Below are 16160 nucleotides of genomic sequence, written 5' to 3' on the forward strand. Positions count from 1 at the left end.
ATCTTTAGAGAGAAGACTTCAGTTTCCTCCTCTGTAAAACAAAGAGGCATATGAAATCCTAAGCTATATTTTGGGAGCCCTAGGAAGTTCTTCAGGGACCTCCCTGGAGAAGGAGAGTGTGAGAGTGGCCAGGAGGACTGCACTTCAGCCCTGTTCTCTGCTTTAGTCTGGACAGCTCCTCCTTTCCGGTTCCCAAGTGAGTTCCAAGTAAGAATTGTACTTAAAAAACAAACAAACAAAACCCTGAGCCAAGAAAAAAGTAAATTAAGAGATTGAACTTAGATGGTTGTTAAACCAGAGAAAGTCCTACCTGGGATTTTCGAATCCGAAGGTCTGCAGACGAGCGGACCTCGTCTTCTTCAATGTGCCTCTCCATGCCTGGAGCAAAGAGATAGATTATTCCAGCAACACACCTGCTGCTCTCCTCTGATAAACACACTGGTCAATAGAAATCTCCTTGCTCATTCTCACACACCCAGCCCATGGAGATGGAGCAATAGGCAAGTACAATCTCTGAAAGTCAGCTCAAGTAGGAGCCACAGGACTTGCATTCCACACCCTTTGCTACTACCAGGTTTTCTTTGGCTATATCTTAGCACAGCATGAGTCTTAGTCACCAAGAAACTCAGCCTCAAACCCTTGTCCTGCCACTTACTAGCTGTGTGACTTTGGGAAAGCCATTTCACCTTTCACAGTATTCCCTCACCTATAAAATGGAATACAAAGAGCACCTCCCTCACAATCCTGATGTGAAGATTAAATGGGACTGCGCACAGAGTGCTTGGCTCAGTGGCAAACACACCATTGCTACTATTGGAAGCTGCTACTATGACCTCCACCTCTACCTCCATGAAAACAAATACGGTGACTTGTTTTGAGGGAAAAAGTAATAACTTGGGCTGAACAATGCTGATTTCACTCTCTGACCAATAACATACATTCACCAAAAACACTGGACAGTAATGCAGACCACAGCCATTGAACTGAGAGACCTTCTGGGCCCCCAGAGGAATTAAATCTATGACACTGGAAAAAAAATAAATAAATCTATGACACTGGTTTCACTGAAAAATGCTCTAAACTGAGGGGTGGGGCTAAGGTAATGGCCGGTGATATATACCCCCAAGAAATGTCAATAGACTAAATAATATATTGTGCATATACACATATATCTCTACCATTACTATTCAAATGTACATAGGTGCTGGGGAAACAGAGAAAGGCAGAGCCCCCCAGAGAAAGCTGCCAAGTCACACCAACTACTCAGTAGCTGAGAGCACACGTCAATGCCCATCTCCTAACTTCAATTCTGCACTCTTTCAGCCACAGTCATGATCAAGAACAGGTAAATTTCTGGGGAGAGTGCCCAAACCACAGGCAAAGATAGAACAAGTGGCTTTGCTTCCACCGGGATGAGTTTTGGTCCAGGAGATTGGGACCCTGTGGATGTGACACAGACAGTGGTGGGGGCTGGTTTGTTCCCTTTACTCCCTTCTTACTCTTCAGTTTGTTCCGGACGTTGTTGGCCCTTTTCTTGATTTCAGTCGTGAGCTGCTCTAGGTCATCCTTGGTTTCTGGGTAAACAAAGGCAGGTAGGATCAGTTAGAAAAGACTAATTATTAATACCCAGAGCAATATTTATTCCAGCATGCTCTCCATCATTAGAATCATAGAGAGATTACTTTTAAAAGGCATTTTCCAGGCATTTCATCCCAGACCTACAGAATAAAAACCCCCAGGGTTGGATCTCCACCATCCGTCTTTTTAACAAGCCTTTCCAAGTAATTCTCCAGCACACACATTTTGAGAACCTTGTTTTTAGATGAAATAATCTGGTTTACCATGAGGGTTTCCATTCAGAAGGGAGGATAGGGACTTCTGAGGAGAAAAGAATTCCATGTTCATCCACTTAGAATTGAGCAACTATTTATGACACACCTATTGTGTGCACAATGCTGTCCTAGGAGGTATGGAGCAAAATGAGTATTAGCTATGACCACCCTACAGCACCTACTACAAGCATGGAACTGAGCTAGAAACTAAGTTTTCAGAGAGAAGATATAGAGCCTGCCTTCAAGCTGTTCATGGTCTAGTGGGGAACAAGGAACAAAAGGGACACCGATGATTACAGTTCTAATATGCAGGGAGTAAGGTGTGAGTTCTGGTCAAGGTGTGCATGGGATGGGATGGTTATGAAGAGCCCACTAGCACAGCTGGAGGGACCTGGAAAGGCTTTTAAAGACAGATGATAATAGGACTGAGTCTCGAAGAAGGACTATGAGTTAACCAGGTTGGAAAAGAGACTAAGACTGAAGTCTCAGGGAGAAAAACAATATGTGAAAGACCTTTGGGGACAAGAAACATTTGGGGAACAAAGTTTGGTCTGGCTACAGTATGGGGAAGGATGGCAAGAATGTGGCCAAGACCATGCCATAGGCTCTACTAACATGTTTCAACTTTAATCTTTAATAGAGAGTCACTGAAAAAGTTGAACAGTATCAAACTTGTTCCTTGTTCTTATGGAATCCAAAATATAACCCTAAACTCTACTCTAAAAATTTGAAATACTGAGGGGGGAAATTGTGCCTCCATGCTGGTAACAAACAGGAGATTAGTGATGGGAGGGACTGATGTGGACTTGAACAATTTTGTAAAGCCTCATGGAAAAATAATGTACTTGATCTGGTAAGACTTAGGAGATAGCACAAGCAAAGGGGCAGATGTGGAGCTGAGATGAGGTTCATTAGAAGCAGGAAGAGTCACTGTCAGTCATGAGCAACCAGTTGGGAAGTAGAGGAGTTTCACTGCATGGATTACGTGGGACCATGAAGAGAAGAGCTGACTGTGGCTGGGCAGGGTGAGCCCAGATAGGGTAAAGGAGGATGGGAGATGCTATGATGTGTACACTGGTGGAATATAATGCATACATGCGCTGCCCTGCTATTCACAGAGGGAAGGAAAAACAAGATTGGCTCAGCCCCTATGCCAAGAGTCATCGCTGGGTGATTCATCTCTGGGTAAACACTCACTTGGTTCTGGAATTGGTGCAGACAGAATGATACTGTAGAGTTTCTTAGCCCCCTCTACATGCTCAGAGATCTTGTCAATGTTGAGCCGAGTTTCCTCGATCTATAATCAGAAAGACAACAGACTTGGTCATCAAAGAGGAAGAATATATCCATGAGTGAGATGAAAGCTGAGCAGAGCTCCCTAGTGAAAGCTGACCACCTTCTGGGTTTGTGGAAGAAGATATGACTGAAATGTCTTCTGCTACCCAGTGAGTAAATTAATCTCAGTGGAGCAATCATTGGAAATTCACACTCATCTGTACACCTTGGAGGGGAGGATTCAGGCCAGAGTGCAGAATAGCCAGGAAACCCCTGAAGAGGAATCAGAGGGAAGGGCCAACACACCTGATCAGACAGATCCTTTAGCCCCCTGCACACAGACCCCAAAGGTGAGAAAAGAGAATGGGAGAGGGGAAAAGAGAAAGAAGGAAAGAAAAAAAAGTGAAAGAGAGAGAACCAACCTAGAGAGTAAAAAATAAATAGAAGAATGAGAGGAATAGTAAGACAGAAACAGAGAAAGAAAGAGACTAAGTGTGACCACCTCAAGAGGCAGCTTGAGCTTTTCTCCAACATATTATGTTATATTGTACTAGAGGCCCAGTGCATGAATTCGTGCAGTGGGGGGGGGGGGGAGGTTGTCCCTCAGCCTGGCCAGCAAGCGAGGCCTATCAGGGGGCCAGCCAGCCATGGGGAGGGACTGCAGGAGGTTGGCCAGCTAGATGGCCCCCCCCAATCGGGGCCGATAGGCGGGCTTGGGGGAGGGCCCTCGGGAAGTTGGCTGGCCAGGGGGGAGAGGGAGGGGTTGGGGGAGGTTGGCTGTGGGAGCACACTGACCACCAGGGGGCAGCTCCTATGTTGAGCATCTGCCCCCTGGTGGTCAGTGTGTGTCATAGCAACTGGTCGACCAGTCATTCCAGTTGTTCCAGTCATTCGGTCATAACAGTTGCTTAGGCTTTTATATATATAGATAGCTGATTCCCTCATACTATCATGACCCTGAAGCTCCAGCCATGACTGCTTTTGCACAATCCTAAGGTTCCTGATTATACAGGCATGTGTCATAAAGTATTTCCAGCAGCACTTTGTTCCGAGAGAACCCAAACACAGGACACTGCCTCGGAGCATTAAGAGCCTCAGCCCCTCTTCAAAGGCATGAACCACCCCTGCCCCTCGCCCCCTGGCCCCGGCTGTGGTGGAAGCCACTGAGCAGGGAGCAGCCCATGCTAAAGAGACCTGAAAACGCAACTCGTCTACCTGCCTCACTTCCAAAACGAGGGGCATATCAATGAGGCAACAATTAACAAACATAATAAATTATGTAAAATGCCATACAGGAGGATCTGAATATCTGAGATGCAACAGAAGTACATCTCACCCAGTGGGGTGGCTCAGTGGTAGGGCGTCGCCAGGTTGCGGACTTGATCCCCAGTAGGGAGTGAGCAGGAGGCAGCCAATCAATGATTCTCTCTCACCACTGATGTTTCTATCTCTCCCCACCTTCCTCCCTGAAATCAATAAAATATTTTTTAAAGAAATATATCTCAATTTGCGGCTTTCAGAACTCCTTTCTTCCATAAATAATTATACCTCTCCAAATTGCATAGAACCTGGGAGAAATAAAACTTGAGTTCTCGAACTCTCAAATTAGTATTTTTGCTACTGGATCAGGGGTCTTCCCCTCTATAAATATTGGCCTTGATGGACCATAGTTGGAGAGTTGAAAGACGTAAAATAAAATTTCAATGTAATATCATCAGAGTATATATACAAATGTAAGTAGCCACCAAACATTTGTCAATTTAACGGTTGGCAAAACAATCCACAGTACTGCATTAGTACCTTTATTCAAATGAGGAACCTAAATGTTGGTGCTCTCCAGATTCCAGCTAGGATGCTTTTTCCATTAGATCTAAGATTTGATGGTTGGCTTTTCCAAACTGTTTCATGTTTAGCAGAATCCCAAGTCTCTGTGACTATAAAAATGGTCTATGTCATCACCTGTGGAATCCGGCAGCCTCAGAGGTGTAACCACCTCAGAATCAGGCCCTCAGGTGACCCAGAAGTTGCCACCTTTTCCTTCCCTTCCCCTTTATCTCTCACATCGGACACTGGCTCCTCTTTAACAACTCATAAAACATCATTGCATCACACCAGATTCCCATTTCCATCACATGACTGTCTTGCCAAAGCAATTGCATTACACAAAGAGGACTGAGAAATAAAGGCTTTCTAGAATAAAATGCACTAACCATTGATAAATGAGCTTGACATATTTTCACTAGTCAGAGGCCTTTGATTTTTGCATGTTCCATGGATTGGATGTTTTAGAAAATATATTCTGGAATTTTACTTCACAAACTGAAGAGCATCATGACCCAAAGTTTGGTCAATGGTATAAAAAACGTGACAGGGAGCTGCTAGGATGAGACGGCTGGGCCTCAAGCTCAGAGTCGCTCCATACATTTGGAGACTGGATAGGAAACGGCTTGCCCAGCCCTGTGGACGGAAGAATAGGGCCGTGTGCTCCATCCTCAACCTGCCTGCAGGACTTCCTGGGCCCGAGGAACATGTGCCTCCTCTCCTTTCCTCTGTCTTCACCAGCCTCGCCTTTTGGAGGCATTTCAGAAACTGACAGTAATTTAGTCCATGCACCAAATAATCACCCTTCAGAACTTCAGGATGGGCAATTGGCCAGCCACAAAAGCCATTTCTTTTTATTCACAGTTTGTATTCAATGCAAATCAATTCCATAGCATGAGAAGTTACTACAAATCAAAGCATAAATACACAAACGCATTATATACTCCAAAACAGATGTACAGCATTCAGGGAGGAAACAAAAGGGAATGTTTGTTCACATATACAGTAGCTGGAAATCTGCTGGGTATAGTGTTCCTGGGTAGGTTTCTAAAGATGGGACAAATGACTTTGGGTATCAAGACTACCGTGGCCATATTAAATAGTGGAACACCTAAGCATCAGTGTGTGACTGTGAGAACAAGACTTTAGGAAGTGTCTGTTTTCAAAAAGGTTCTTGCATCAAGGCAGTTGTGAAAAGATTCACTTTCCAGAATCAAGCCCACATTAGGCTTTGGCTCAGGTTCTAAATATCTACAAATATGGAAAGCTTTCTTTTTTTGAACTTTATTGTCTTTATTTTTTCTTGGAAATGTTGGTTTTCCTCAGAGGTGACTTTCCAGGTATTCCACAGTGGCAGCTACAAGCAATTGATTTCCTTTTGTGCATCTGCCAGATAACCAAAAAAGCATGGGGTTGGGGGAAGGAGCCCAGGAATCAGGAACCTAGTAGGAAATCTACAAGTGCGGAACCTAATGCTCAAGGCTATTTGTGTGTTTGTTTGGGGTTGACATTACCCAGCACAATAATATGTTTAAGGACTAAAACTGCTTTAACATGTACCTGTATCAGAAATAAGGGCCCTCACAGGATGTCTGTGAAGTCACCGTCACTTTCTTCCTTTTATGCATGAGAACACTGTGGCTCAAAGAGGTAGAGAAACTCACTCAAGGCCATAGTGCAGAAATGTGAAACCAAGGTTTGAATGTTGGCATCTGTTAAACCCTGTCTCCTGAACCAGGTAAAGGTGCAAGAACCACCTATGGGAGGCTCCTCTGCCTCCTCTGCCAGGTCCATGCTATCATCCAGTGAGTGCATGTTCGACTCACTGTTGTGTGAGAGGGGCTTAGTGGCCTCTCACTGAGATCATCTGCCACATTTCTTTGTTCTCTAACCAATGCTCCCCTATGGAGAGCTTTTTACACAAGGTGTGCTCATGAAACACTGCTGATCTAGGGAACCAATCAGGTTTTTCTCATCACCATGCTAAATTTGTAGCTAATATATCCTCAATGCCTGCTTATTGTGTGTTACTTTTTTAAATGTATTTTTCAGCAACGTGGAAAACAAGTTAGAATCAAATTCAACAAGTTCAAGGTTTGGCTCTATCAGCCATTTTGTGACTTTGAACAAGCCACTTACCACCGCCCCCTGCCCCAGTTCTCTCACCAGTGAAATGAGGATTATCATAGCTTCCACTTCCTAGAACAGTGGTCGGCAAACTCATTAGTCAACAGAGCCAAATATCAACAGTACAACAATTGAAATTTCTTTTGAGAGCCAAATTTTTTAAACTTAAACTTCTTCTAATGCCACTTCTTCAAAATAGACTCGTCCAGGCCGTGGTATTTTGTGGAAGAGCCACACTCAAGGGGCCAAAGAGCCGCATGTGGCTCACATGCCGCGGTCTGCCAACCACTGTCCTAGAAGTTTTGTGGGGTTTAAATGAGATAATATAAGTCAAACACTTCACACAAAGTATATGCTCAATAAGCATAAATGATGGTGATGATAATCTATAATAATAAAAGCATAATATACTAATTAGACCGGACGTCCTTCCAGACGAAACCAGGGCTGCCCAGGTCCCAGGTGCCTGCCAGTGGCCGGAGGGAAGCCTGGGTCCCGGGTGCCAGAGGGAAGCCAGTGCCAGCAGCCAGGGGAAGGAAGGCCTACTCTTGCACAAATTTCGTGCATCAGGCCTCTAGTACAATCATAGCCAACAATTACTGCACATTTATTATATGCCAGGTCCCATGCTGTGCCTACACAAGGACACCACATTTAATCCTCATGGCAATCCTAATAGTAACAAAATGCTGGGTGATGTTGTCAGGAGCCATCCAAGGAAATCAAGTAAGGACAGCGAGTTGACCAATCCTCAAGTTGGGTGTCTACCTCATGGAACAAATTATAATTAGCACAGTATACTAATCACCATCATCTAACTAAAAGAAGGGGGTTATCTTCAAGGCATGGATGGCCTCTTCCCTCTGGAGTTAATTAGCCAGTGGAATTTAATTAGACAATGGAAAGCAGAGAAAGTACCACTTTGGAGAGCCGGCAGGTGTCGTGGCCTAGGGGAGAAATTTGTCCATTCTACCTACAATGTCTCTGCCTCCCCTAAATTCCCATGTACCTGTACCTGAAGTTAGGCATTAATTCCTGCATATTTATTTAAAATGTATTATGTGCCACCCCTCTAATGTGACAAAAGTAATGGAGTTGAAGGGTCACATAATAACTCTTCCTTTTCACAATTCATTAATTTCCCCAAAAATGGTATAATCCAAAAGAGTTCTCATATAAGGAGTTCTCAGTCAAATCCTCTTTGATTTCTTTTTTTTTTATAGAAACAAAGGTGATTTTTTTTTATTGGAAAGAAAAAAAAGCCTTATTTTAATACAACACCACTGTTTGTGAGAATGTACATCAAACTGGTCTTAAAAAAAAAAAAGACATCACAATGACAGAAAATTTGATATATTACTCTTCGAGAAGCCTGCAACCAGGCCACTTGGAAATAAACATACAGTTCCCACCACCACCACACACAAATATGTACATGTTGTAAAAGCAAAGGTTTAGAAAACACATCAAAAGAGAAGGTGAACACAGCCATATGTGTATATGTGAGCATGGCTTCTTGGCTTTGGAAAACAAACATTGACGAGAAGGGACAGAGAGAGGGATCTCAGTCAGCCAAGCATCAGAAGTCAAATCCCTCGGGGGTTTTATCAAGATTGGGACTAGTGTTTCAACTCTCTCTTATGAATGAAAAGAAATGAACGATCTCAGAGTTATACTGACCAGTGAAAACTAGTATTCTTAGACAATGATCTCAAATCATTCAGTGTATTTGGGCTTTGCATCATCAAAATTTAGTCAGGAAAACAAAAACATATCTAGTTATTTTAACTGAAGTAACAGAATGCAGGGTATTCTTTACACAGAGATGGAAGGGCCAAGAAGAGAATGGTAAGACACTGAAAATTAACTACAGCGGGTTGAATGGACAAAGATGGGAGCCAGACCACGGTGAAATTGACCAGCAGAATGGGACCAAGGAGGCAAGGTCTGTTGAGTGAAAGCTGAAGCCTGGGAGAAACATGTCTGGGGAGGAATACCATGGCCTCTTCCCTCCTCTTGAGTCTTCCATGAGCCAGTGCCAGTGCCTCCCCTAGGTCAAACACACCAAAGCCATTTGGCAAGGGAACCTGGGAAATGAGTTCCCTGCAATGCAGAGCAGAGCACAGGAAGGGCGGGGAATGGACCTGAGAGCAATTAGGCAAATGACTGGCAAGGGCTTCCTGCCTTCCTATTGGGGAACCCAGAAATGCAGAACCTACCAGCTCCCCTGGTCAATCAGTCTACATACAGAAAGAATCAAGGAGTATTTTACCTGCTATATTTGACGTAATGCCTGGATTTCCAAGTCACACTCACTTTGAGGTTCTTAATGTTAACAAAAATCAAGCCCACCTAGCAAATCCCTATGCTTTTAAGACTGCTCACCCCCCAGTTCTCTAACCAGGCACGCTCCACACTCCAAAGCCCCACGGCACTTTGCCCACACTCCACCCACTCTCACTTCTCCCAGTCCTGACTCACATCTGCTCAAGGACTGGGGCTGTCTTGTTCCTCTTAGAAAACTTGACATCCATCATTGTGCCAAGCATGTGGTGTCACTTCATAGAAGTTTGTTCAATTAATAAATAAATGGGCATAAGTAACTGCAGGAAACAAGCATACACCACTGAAGAACTGTTTCATCAACTTTTTTAAAGCAAAAAAGAAAACTTTCTAATAACATTTTCCAATATGTATTCATTCATCCTTGTTAAAAGACGTTACACATCAAAAAGGTTTCTTTGAAAAAGTAGGCAAGCAACGCAGGTCTCTTTATTATAGGACTTCTTAGAGCCTTTAATAAGTTAACGTGCATTTTACTGCTCCATGGTAGGAAGGAATAGGAAGCATTTCTCAGACATATTTGATCCCAGAAGTCTTTTTTGCATCTCATACTGCCATCTCTGACAAGCACTCTGACCCACCAAACACCCACACGCCAGCCCCTGCCCTTCTTGTTACCAGAACTCTGATTTTGTTTGGGCAGCAATGCTGCCATACCCAGAGGATGAATCACGATGGGTTCTATGGCCATCCTGACAATCCTGTCCCTTTGCGAAGGAGTCACTCTCCTGGCCTCAACCATGTGATCCATTGCTGGCCAATGGGTAACAAGGTTAAAGTCAGCTTGGAGGACTTGTGTCATTTTCTTCCCTGATAAAAGCATCTTTGAACTTTTCTAGCTGCCCCATTTCTCACTTCTTGTGAGGTTGGTATAGGACAATGCCATATGCAGCTGTGACTGTGGTGGTTGTAGAACACGACACAAATTCTTTAATGCCCCTCCCATTCTTTAAAGCCTCTCTCCTTGAGAGGTGGTATTCTATGTATTGCCCTTTTGAATCTGCTTCAACAACAGAGTACAGCACAAGTGACTTCCATAGCTAGAACACTTGCCTCTGACCCCTGAGTCACCGTGTACCAATCTCACACCCTGACTTGGTGGTACTGAGAAGTCCAAGCCGTAGAAAGAGGTCAAGTGTAGGCACTCCAACTAACAGGCTCTGCTGAGCCTTCCTGAGTCCCTCTAGTCCAGGTACCAATGTTAGAATACAGAAGTGTCTCTCAATGTTAGAATAAAGATTCCTGCCTCTGGCTGTTCAATTCTTCACAACTAAGGCTCCAGAAATTGTGGGGCAAAACTCAGCCATCTCCACTGTGCCGTTTGCCACTGTGCCCTGTCTGAATTCCTACTCCACAGACTCTATCAGAATCACCAAAAAGGTTGGTTACACCACTAACGTTACAGCAATTTTCTACACAGCAATACGAACAGATTCCATCTCTCAATCCTAAGGGAAAAGCCAAGAGGGTCAGAGAACTATTGACCTAGAACCCCAACACCTCTAACCCGCTGCACCACCCCTAACTCCAGACTTGTTCACATGTGAAATCATTCATGTCTTTATTGTTAAGCCACAGTTACTCAAAGGCATCCCTAAGTGATACACCATGCTGCCCCTCAGCGACCCAGATTCAGGCCGGAGCGCTCCTTTTTCCCATGAGCTGCATGGAAACTTACTGATCTTTCCTTTTCCGGCCTCTTCCCCTCCACACACTACCACCAGAATAATTTTCTAAAACACACTTCAATCCCATTATTTGCTTGTTTAAAATGTTCAAAGGCTCCCCATTACTTCGCAGGGGTTCATAGCTGCAGCAGGCAACAGAAGCATCTGGAAGAACTTCAGAAGTCTGAGCATTCCAAGCCCCCTGTGTCAAGTGTATGTGCAAACAACTCCCAGGCAACTCTAATGGGCAAGTCTAGTTTCAAACCATTGAGGCCTGGCCTCCCCTCCCCTTTCCCTCTATCCCAATAGAACACGAGGCTTTCTCTTCTGTGCTCCCACTTTATACCTTGTTGACACTTCCGTTACCATGTGACTTTTTAAATTTTTCTGTCACCCTCACCAGACAAGAAGCCACCAGAAGGCAAGACCCCTGTCACACAGAAGGTTCTATCCCTAGTACCTAGCACACTCTCTGGAAGATAGTGGCACTCATGTCTTCCCATGATTGGATGAATGGATGAATGAATATAGAACAATAAACCCCTCATCTTTCTGCCTTCTCGGGTATGTTCTGTTTCCCCTGAAACTCTGCTCTCTCTCTCTGCCAACTGAGCAAACAGTCCAAGGAAAATACAGACAACTGCAAATTAGACAAAAGTCTGAGGTTTATCATTTACTAGACCTCGGCTTGCCCAGCCAAGGAGGCCTGAAAACCCAAGAGCCAATTCTCTTATCTAACCATCAAGAAGCTGGAGAAACCATTGGAGTTTCACAGTGCAAAGCACATTTTGAAACCATCCTGGTCCTGTGACTTCATCCACATCTTGCAAATGCCACTCTGACCACCTGTGATTCGCACTGTTGGTCCTCAGCAAATAACCAAGCGTGACCTACTCACTAGAATGAGTCCAAAAGGCAGGTCTTATCACAAGAGTGCCTTCCCCAGAAACCGACTTAGCTAGATGCTGCAGGGTGTAGGGGGTGTATTCCCCAGTCACAAAGGGAAACCCTGTCCTTTCGCCAAATCCCATTACCTGGAATGTACTTTATTTCACTTTCAAGGATATTTCTAGACCATAGTCTATAAAATCAACTGTGTGGTTTACTTACTCAAAATACATTGGGGAACATGATGGTGATAAGGACCAAAATTACTGCAGACATACTTAATGTATGTTAGGCACCATGCTAGGTACATCACATACTTTCTCATTTTATTTTATTGATTTTTTAGAGAGAGAGAAACAGTGATTTGTTGTTCCACTTATTTATGCATTCATTGTTTAATTCTTGTATGTGCCCTTACCAGGGATTGAACCCACAACTTTGGCACATCGGAACAACACTCTAACCAACTGAGCGACCTGGCCAGGGCTCATTCTATATTTATAATAATCAGTAGGTAATACCACTATTCTTATTTTAGAAGAAACTGGGTTTTTGAGCAGTTAGACAACTTTTCCAAAGTTCAACAGCTAGTGATGGGCAGAGCTGATATTTAGACCAGGATCTGCGAGGGGGCAGAGCCTGTATGATCTCTTTCCATGACTCGCTTGCTCTTACCTCCGCCCCACTCCAACACTTATCCTGTCTGTGCTTTACCTAATGAGAAAGAAGGAAGGTAACATTTACCTGTGCCCACACCAAGCACTTTCTGAGTGTTAGCTCCTTTAATTCCCAAAAATCTGTGAGGTAGATATTTTTCTCCCTATTTCACAGATAAATCTACTGACCTCGGCTTGCCCAGCCAACGAGGTCAGTAGCAAGCTTAGAGAAGTTAAGGAAATGTGCCCAAGATCACAGCTCTTGGCAGATAAAAAATTAATTTCAAAGATCATACTCTTGCCCTAGCCGGTTTGGCTCAATGGATAGAGCATCAGCCTGTGGACTGAAGGGTCCTGGGTTCAATTCTGGTCAAGGGCACATGCTAGGGTTGCAGGCTCCGTCCCCACTGGGGGGCATGCAAGAGGAAGCCAATCAATGATTCCCTCTCATCATTGATGTTTCTATCTCTCCCTCTCCCTTCCTCTCTGAAATCAATAAAACATATTTTTAAAAAAATCATACTCTTCCACCCCACCATGCTGTCCCCTTCTCCACCCTAAATATGATAGGGCTTCTTTTTTTCTAAATGATAGAATAGCATGTGACAAAGAAACCCACCATCTCCCACCTCACAAGGAATACTGCCTCTCAGAGCCCCTCTGATGTAAGAGAAGAGGCTAAACACTGTCATTGGATAAGATCCCTTTTCCCTTATCCCTTGTTCCTTATTCCTTATCCCCTTAGATTAGGTTATTTAATGTATCTGATTTCCCAAGGCAAGATCAGAGGGACAAGCTACAATGACATAAACATCTTCTGGAGTCCATTCCCACCAGTGAACAGAAATATTCCCTTCATGATCCACATGTAGAACAATACTGAACTCACAAAACCCAAATGTTTGATCTCACTATGACTTCTCAACCTGAAGGACACACCCACCCATGGGGAGGGTGGGGATCTGTGGAATGTTCACAGCCAACTTCCCAATCTGGCCAGCACACGCTCACCTTCACTCACTCTTACACCCGCCTATTACACTCACACATGAACGGACCTGAACCGTCAAGCCTCGCTCCACTCCATTTAGACAAGAAATAGAGGGTGGCTTTTCCAAATCCATAAACTAGAGGGCGGGAAGCACCACTTGCTCTTTGCAAAAGAACCCGATGCTCCTTGTCTTCTTTCCAAAAAATTTAAAAGCCATAAAAAAGAAGCCATAGTATGATGGCAAAAACTTCAATGACTGAACTGTCTGTGGTTTTGTTCTGTTGTTTTAACGTATCATTATTGAGCACATATATCTCAGATGCTACACTGAGTGTATGAGAAACATTATCCCATTTAATCCTGATAATAACCCTCCAGAGAATTACATTACTCATCCCAATCTACAGGTAAAGAAACCAAGCATGCTAAGAAGCATTCACAAGATCAACAGCTGGTCGGAAGCAGAGCTGAGATTTGAACCCAAGTTCACCTGACTCCCCAAGACACACTATGCCCCACAGCTTCCCAGCATTATTTACTATAGCACCTTCCCGACAAGGACCTTCAAAATCAAAGAGCATGTGAAACTGTAGACATGGGCAATCCCTCTTTGCCCCTTTTCAACTTCAAAAACATAAATTGGTGGTCTCTTGGTTTCTCTGTTATCACTAGAATTTAGTCAAAGGAACTACGTTTTTGGAAACAAATCTGATCTATATGAATCACAGGCCTGAAAATGCAATGTGTTTAATACTCATGGCTGGACCCCATGATTGATCCTGTATTAAAATTATGTAATTTAGGCCAAAAAAAAATATCACTAAAATGTTGTCATGTAGCCTAAAACTTTAAAAGCACCTCTTCAATCACATATAATTTATCTTGTGCTGACTTTCTCCATAGATTAAAAATCCAAATCCTGCCTTACCTGGTTTGGCTCAATGGATAGAGCGTCAGTCTGCAGACTGAAAGGTCCCAGGTTCGATTCCGGCCAAGGGCACATGCCTGGGTTGCGGGCTTGATCCCCAGTAGGGGGCGTGCAAGAGGCAGCCAATCAATGATTCTCTCTCATCATTGATGTTTCTATCTTTCTCTTCCTCTCTAAAATCAATAAAATATTTTTTTAAAAAATAAATAAATAAAAATCCAAATCCTCCCAAGTAAGTCTTTGAGAGATTCTCCTTGTAATGTCTTGGTCACACCAACCCTCCCAGAGAAAGACTGACTTTATTTGCTACCCTGGAAAGATCTGAGGGGTTTTACTCTTTACTGAGGAAGCTACATTTTCTTATGTACATTTAGGAAAAGGCACTGGACAGCAGCCTACCTCAGAGAAGAACTCATCCATGAAGGCTGTGTTGTCAACGGCAATCTCGACCTCATCGGCATCATCATCCTGTGTCAGCTGCTTCTGGGAGAGACACAGAGGAGCAGGTGAGGCGAAAAGCACAAGAGCTGGCTAACAGTCCTGGATGCTCACTAAGGGCCAGGAGCTATAGCTGCCTTAAGCACTTTACACATATAATCTCCTTGAAAACACAGGACAGCTCTGGGATGTGTCAAACGCCGAGGTCACCTGTCTGAATTTAAATCCTAGTTCCACTATTTACTGATTTTTTTTTTTTTTTTTGCAGGGTCGGGGAGGCAGGGACAGGCAAGTTACCATCCTCGCTGTGCCTCAGTTTCCTTATCTGTGAAATGTTAATAATAATAATGTTAATAATAACAGTGCACAGCATTGTTTAATAAATCAATGAGATGATAAATATAAAACACTTCTGCACAGTGTCTGGCACAGTGCTCAATATTGCTAGGTTTGGTGGTGATAGCGGTTGGTGGTGGTGACATTACCAGTCAGAGAACCAAAAACAGAGAGGTTAAGTAACTTGACCAAAGTCGCACAGCTAAAATGTGAAAACAGGCAGATTCTAGCCCATCTTGGATTTGGAGCCCATGTTCCAACCCATTCTGCCGTGTTCAAATGCATGATCCACCCTACCAGAGACCTCTAACAGTTTCTAGCCACAATTCCTCCAAATACTAGTCGCAAATTCTTACTGTAGGAGTGAAGATTTGCCTGTTTTCTGAAACCACTTATTGCAAAGGAAACAACACTTTGTGTTGTTCCCTGTTGGTGTTCATGTTTATAAGGAAAAGGAAGCTCTACCCCCAGCCACCCCCAGGGACCCCAGCTTTCTTAACCTTATTCAACTTCCTCTGCAAAATCACTAAATGGCTATCTAAAGGAAGGGCTTCCCTTCCCACCAGAACCAAGGGCCTGAGCTTCTGCTAGGTTCTTCTCAAATTTTCTTCCCAGACCACTGCTGCATTGCACACTGCCTATTTCTAAGCACAGACGGAGAACAGGGTGTTAGGGGTGAAGGTGGGAGGGGTACACCCCTTACCCAGCTAATTCACAACCTTCAGTGGCCTATGGCCTTCTAAGCCAGGACATGTCACTCGCAAACACTCAGAACTCCACAGGCAATGAGAGCCATCAGGGGGCTCTTTTCTTCACCAGCTATCATCTCCCTGATCTACAGCAGAATATGGAGTTACT

The 16160-nt window shown here is 43.9% G+C and overlaps 1 protein-coding gene across 7 annotated transcripts in view; it reads right to left on the reverse strand.

Annotated features, from left to right (window-relative positions):
- STX3 (syntaxin 3) overlaps positions 1-16160 on the reverse strand; it is a gene marked incomplete at its 3' end in the record, with an annotated part of 43500 nt that overhangs the window by 10145 nt on the left and 17195 nt on the right. For 6 of the 7 annotated variants that reach the window (XM_080641053.1, XM_080641051.1, XM_080641055.1 and 3 more), the window contains exons 2-5: positions 14928-15011; positions 3030-3129; positions 1500-1574; positions 311-378 (exon numbers count right to left, since the gene is read on the reverse strand). In XM_080641053.1, coding sequence (XP_080497179.1) covers positions 311-378; positions 1500-1574; positions 3030-3129; positions 14928-15011 — 327 coding nt within the window. The remainder of the gene's footprint in view (positions 1-310; positions 379-1499; positions 1575-3029; positions 3130-14927; positions 15012-16160) is intronic. The other variant, XM_080641052.1, reaches the window with a different exon arrangement.

Source organism: Plecotus auritus (assembly GCF_963455305.1).
Source record: "Plecotus auritus genome assembly, chromosome: 9".
Lineage (NCBI taxonomy): Eukaryota > Metazoa > Chordata > Mammalia > Chiroptera > Vespertilionidae > Plecotus > Plecotus auritus.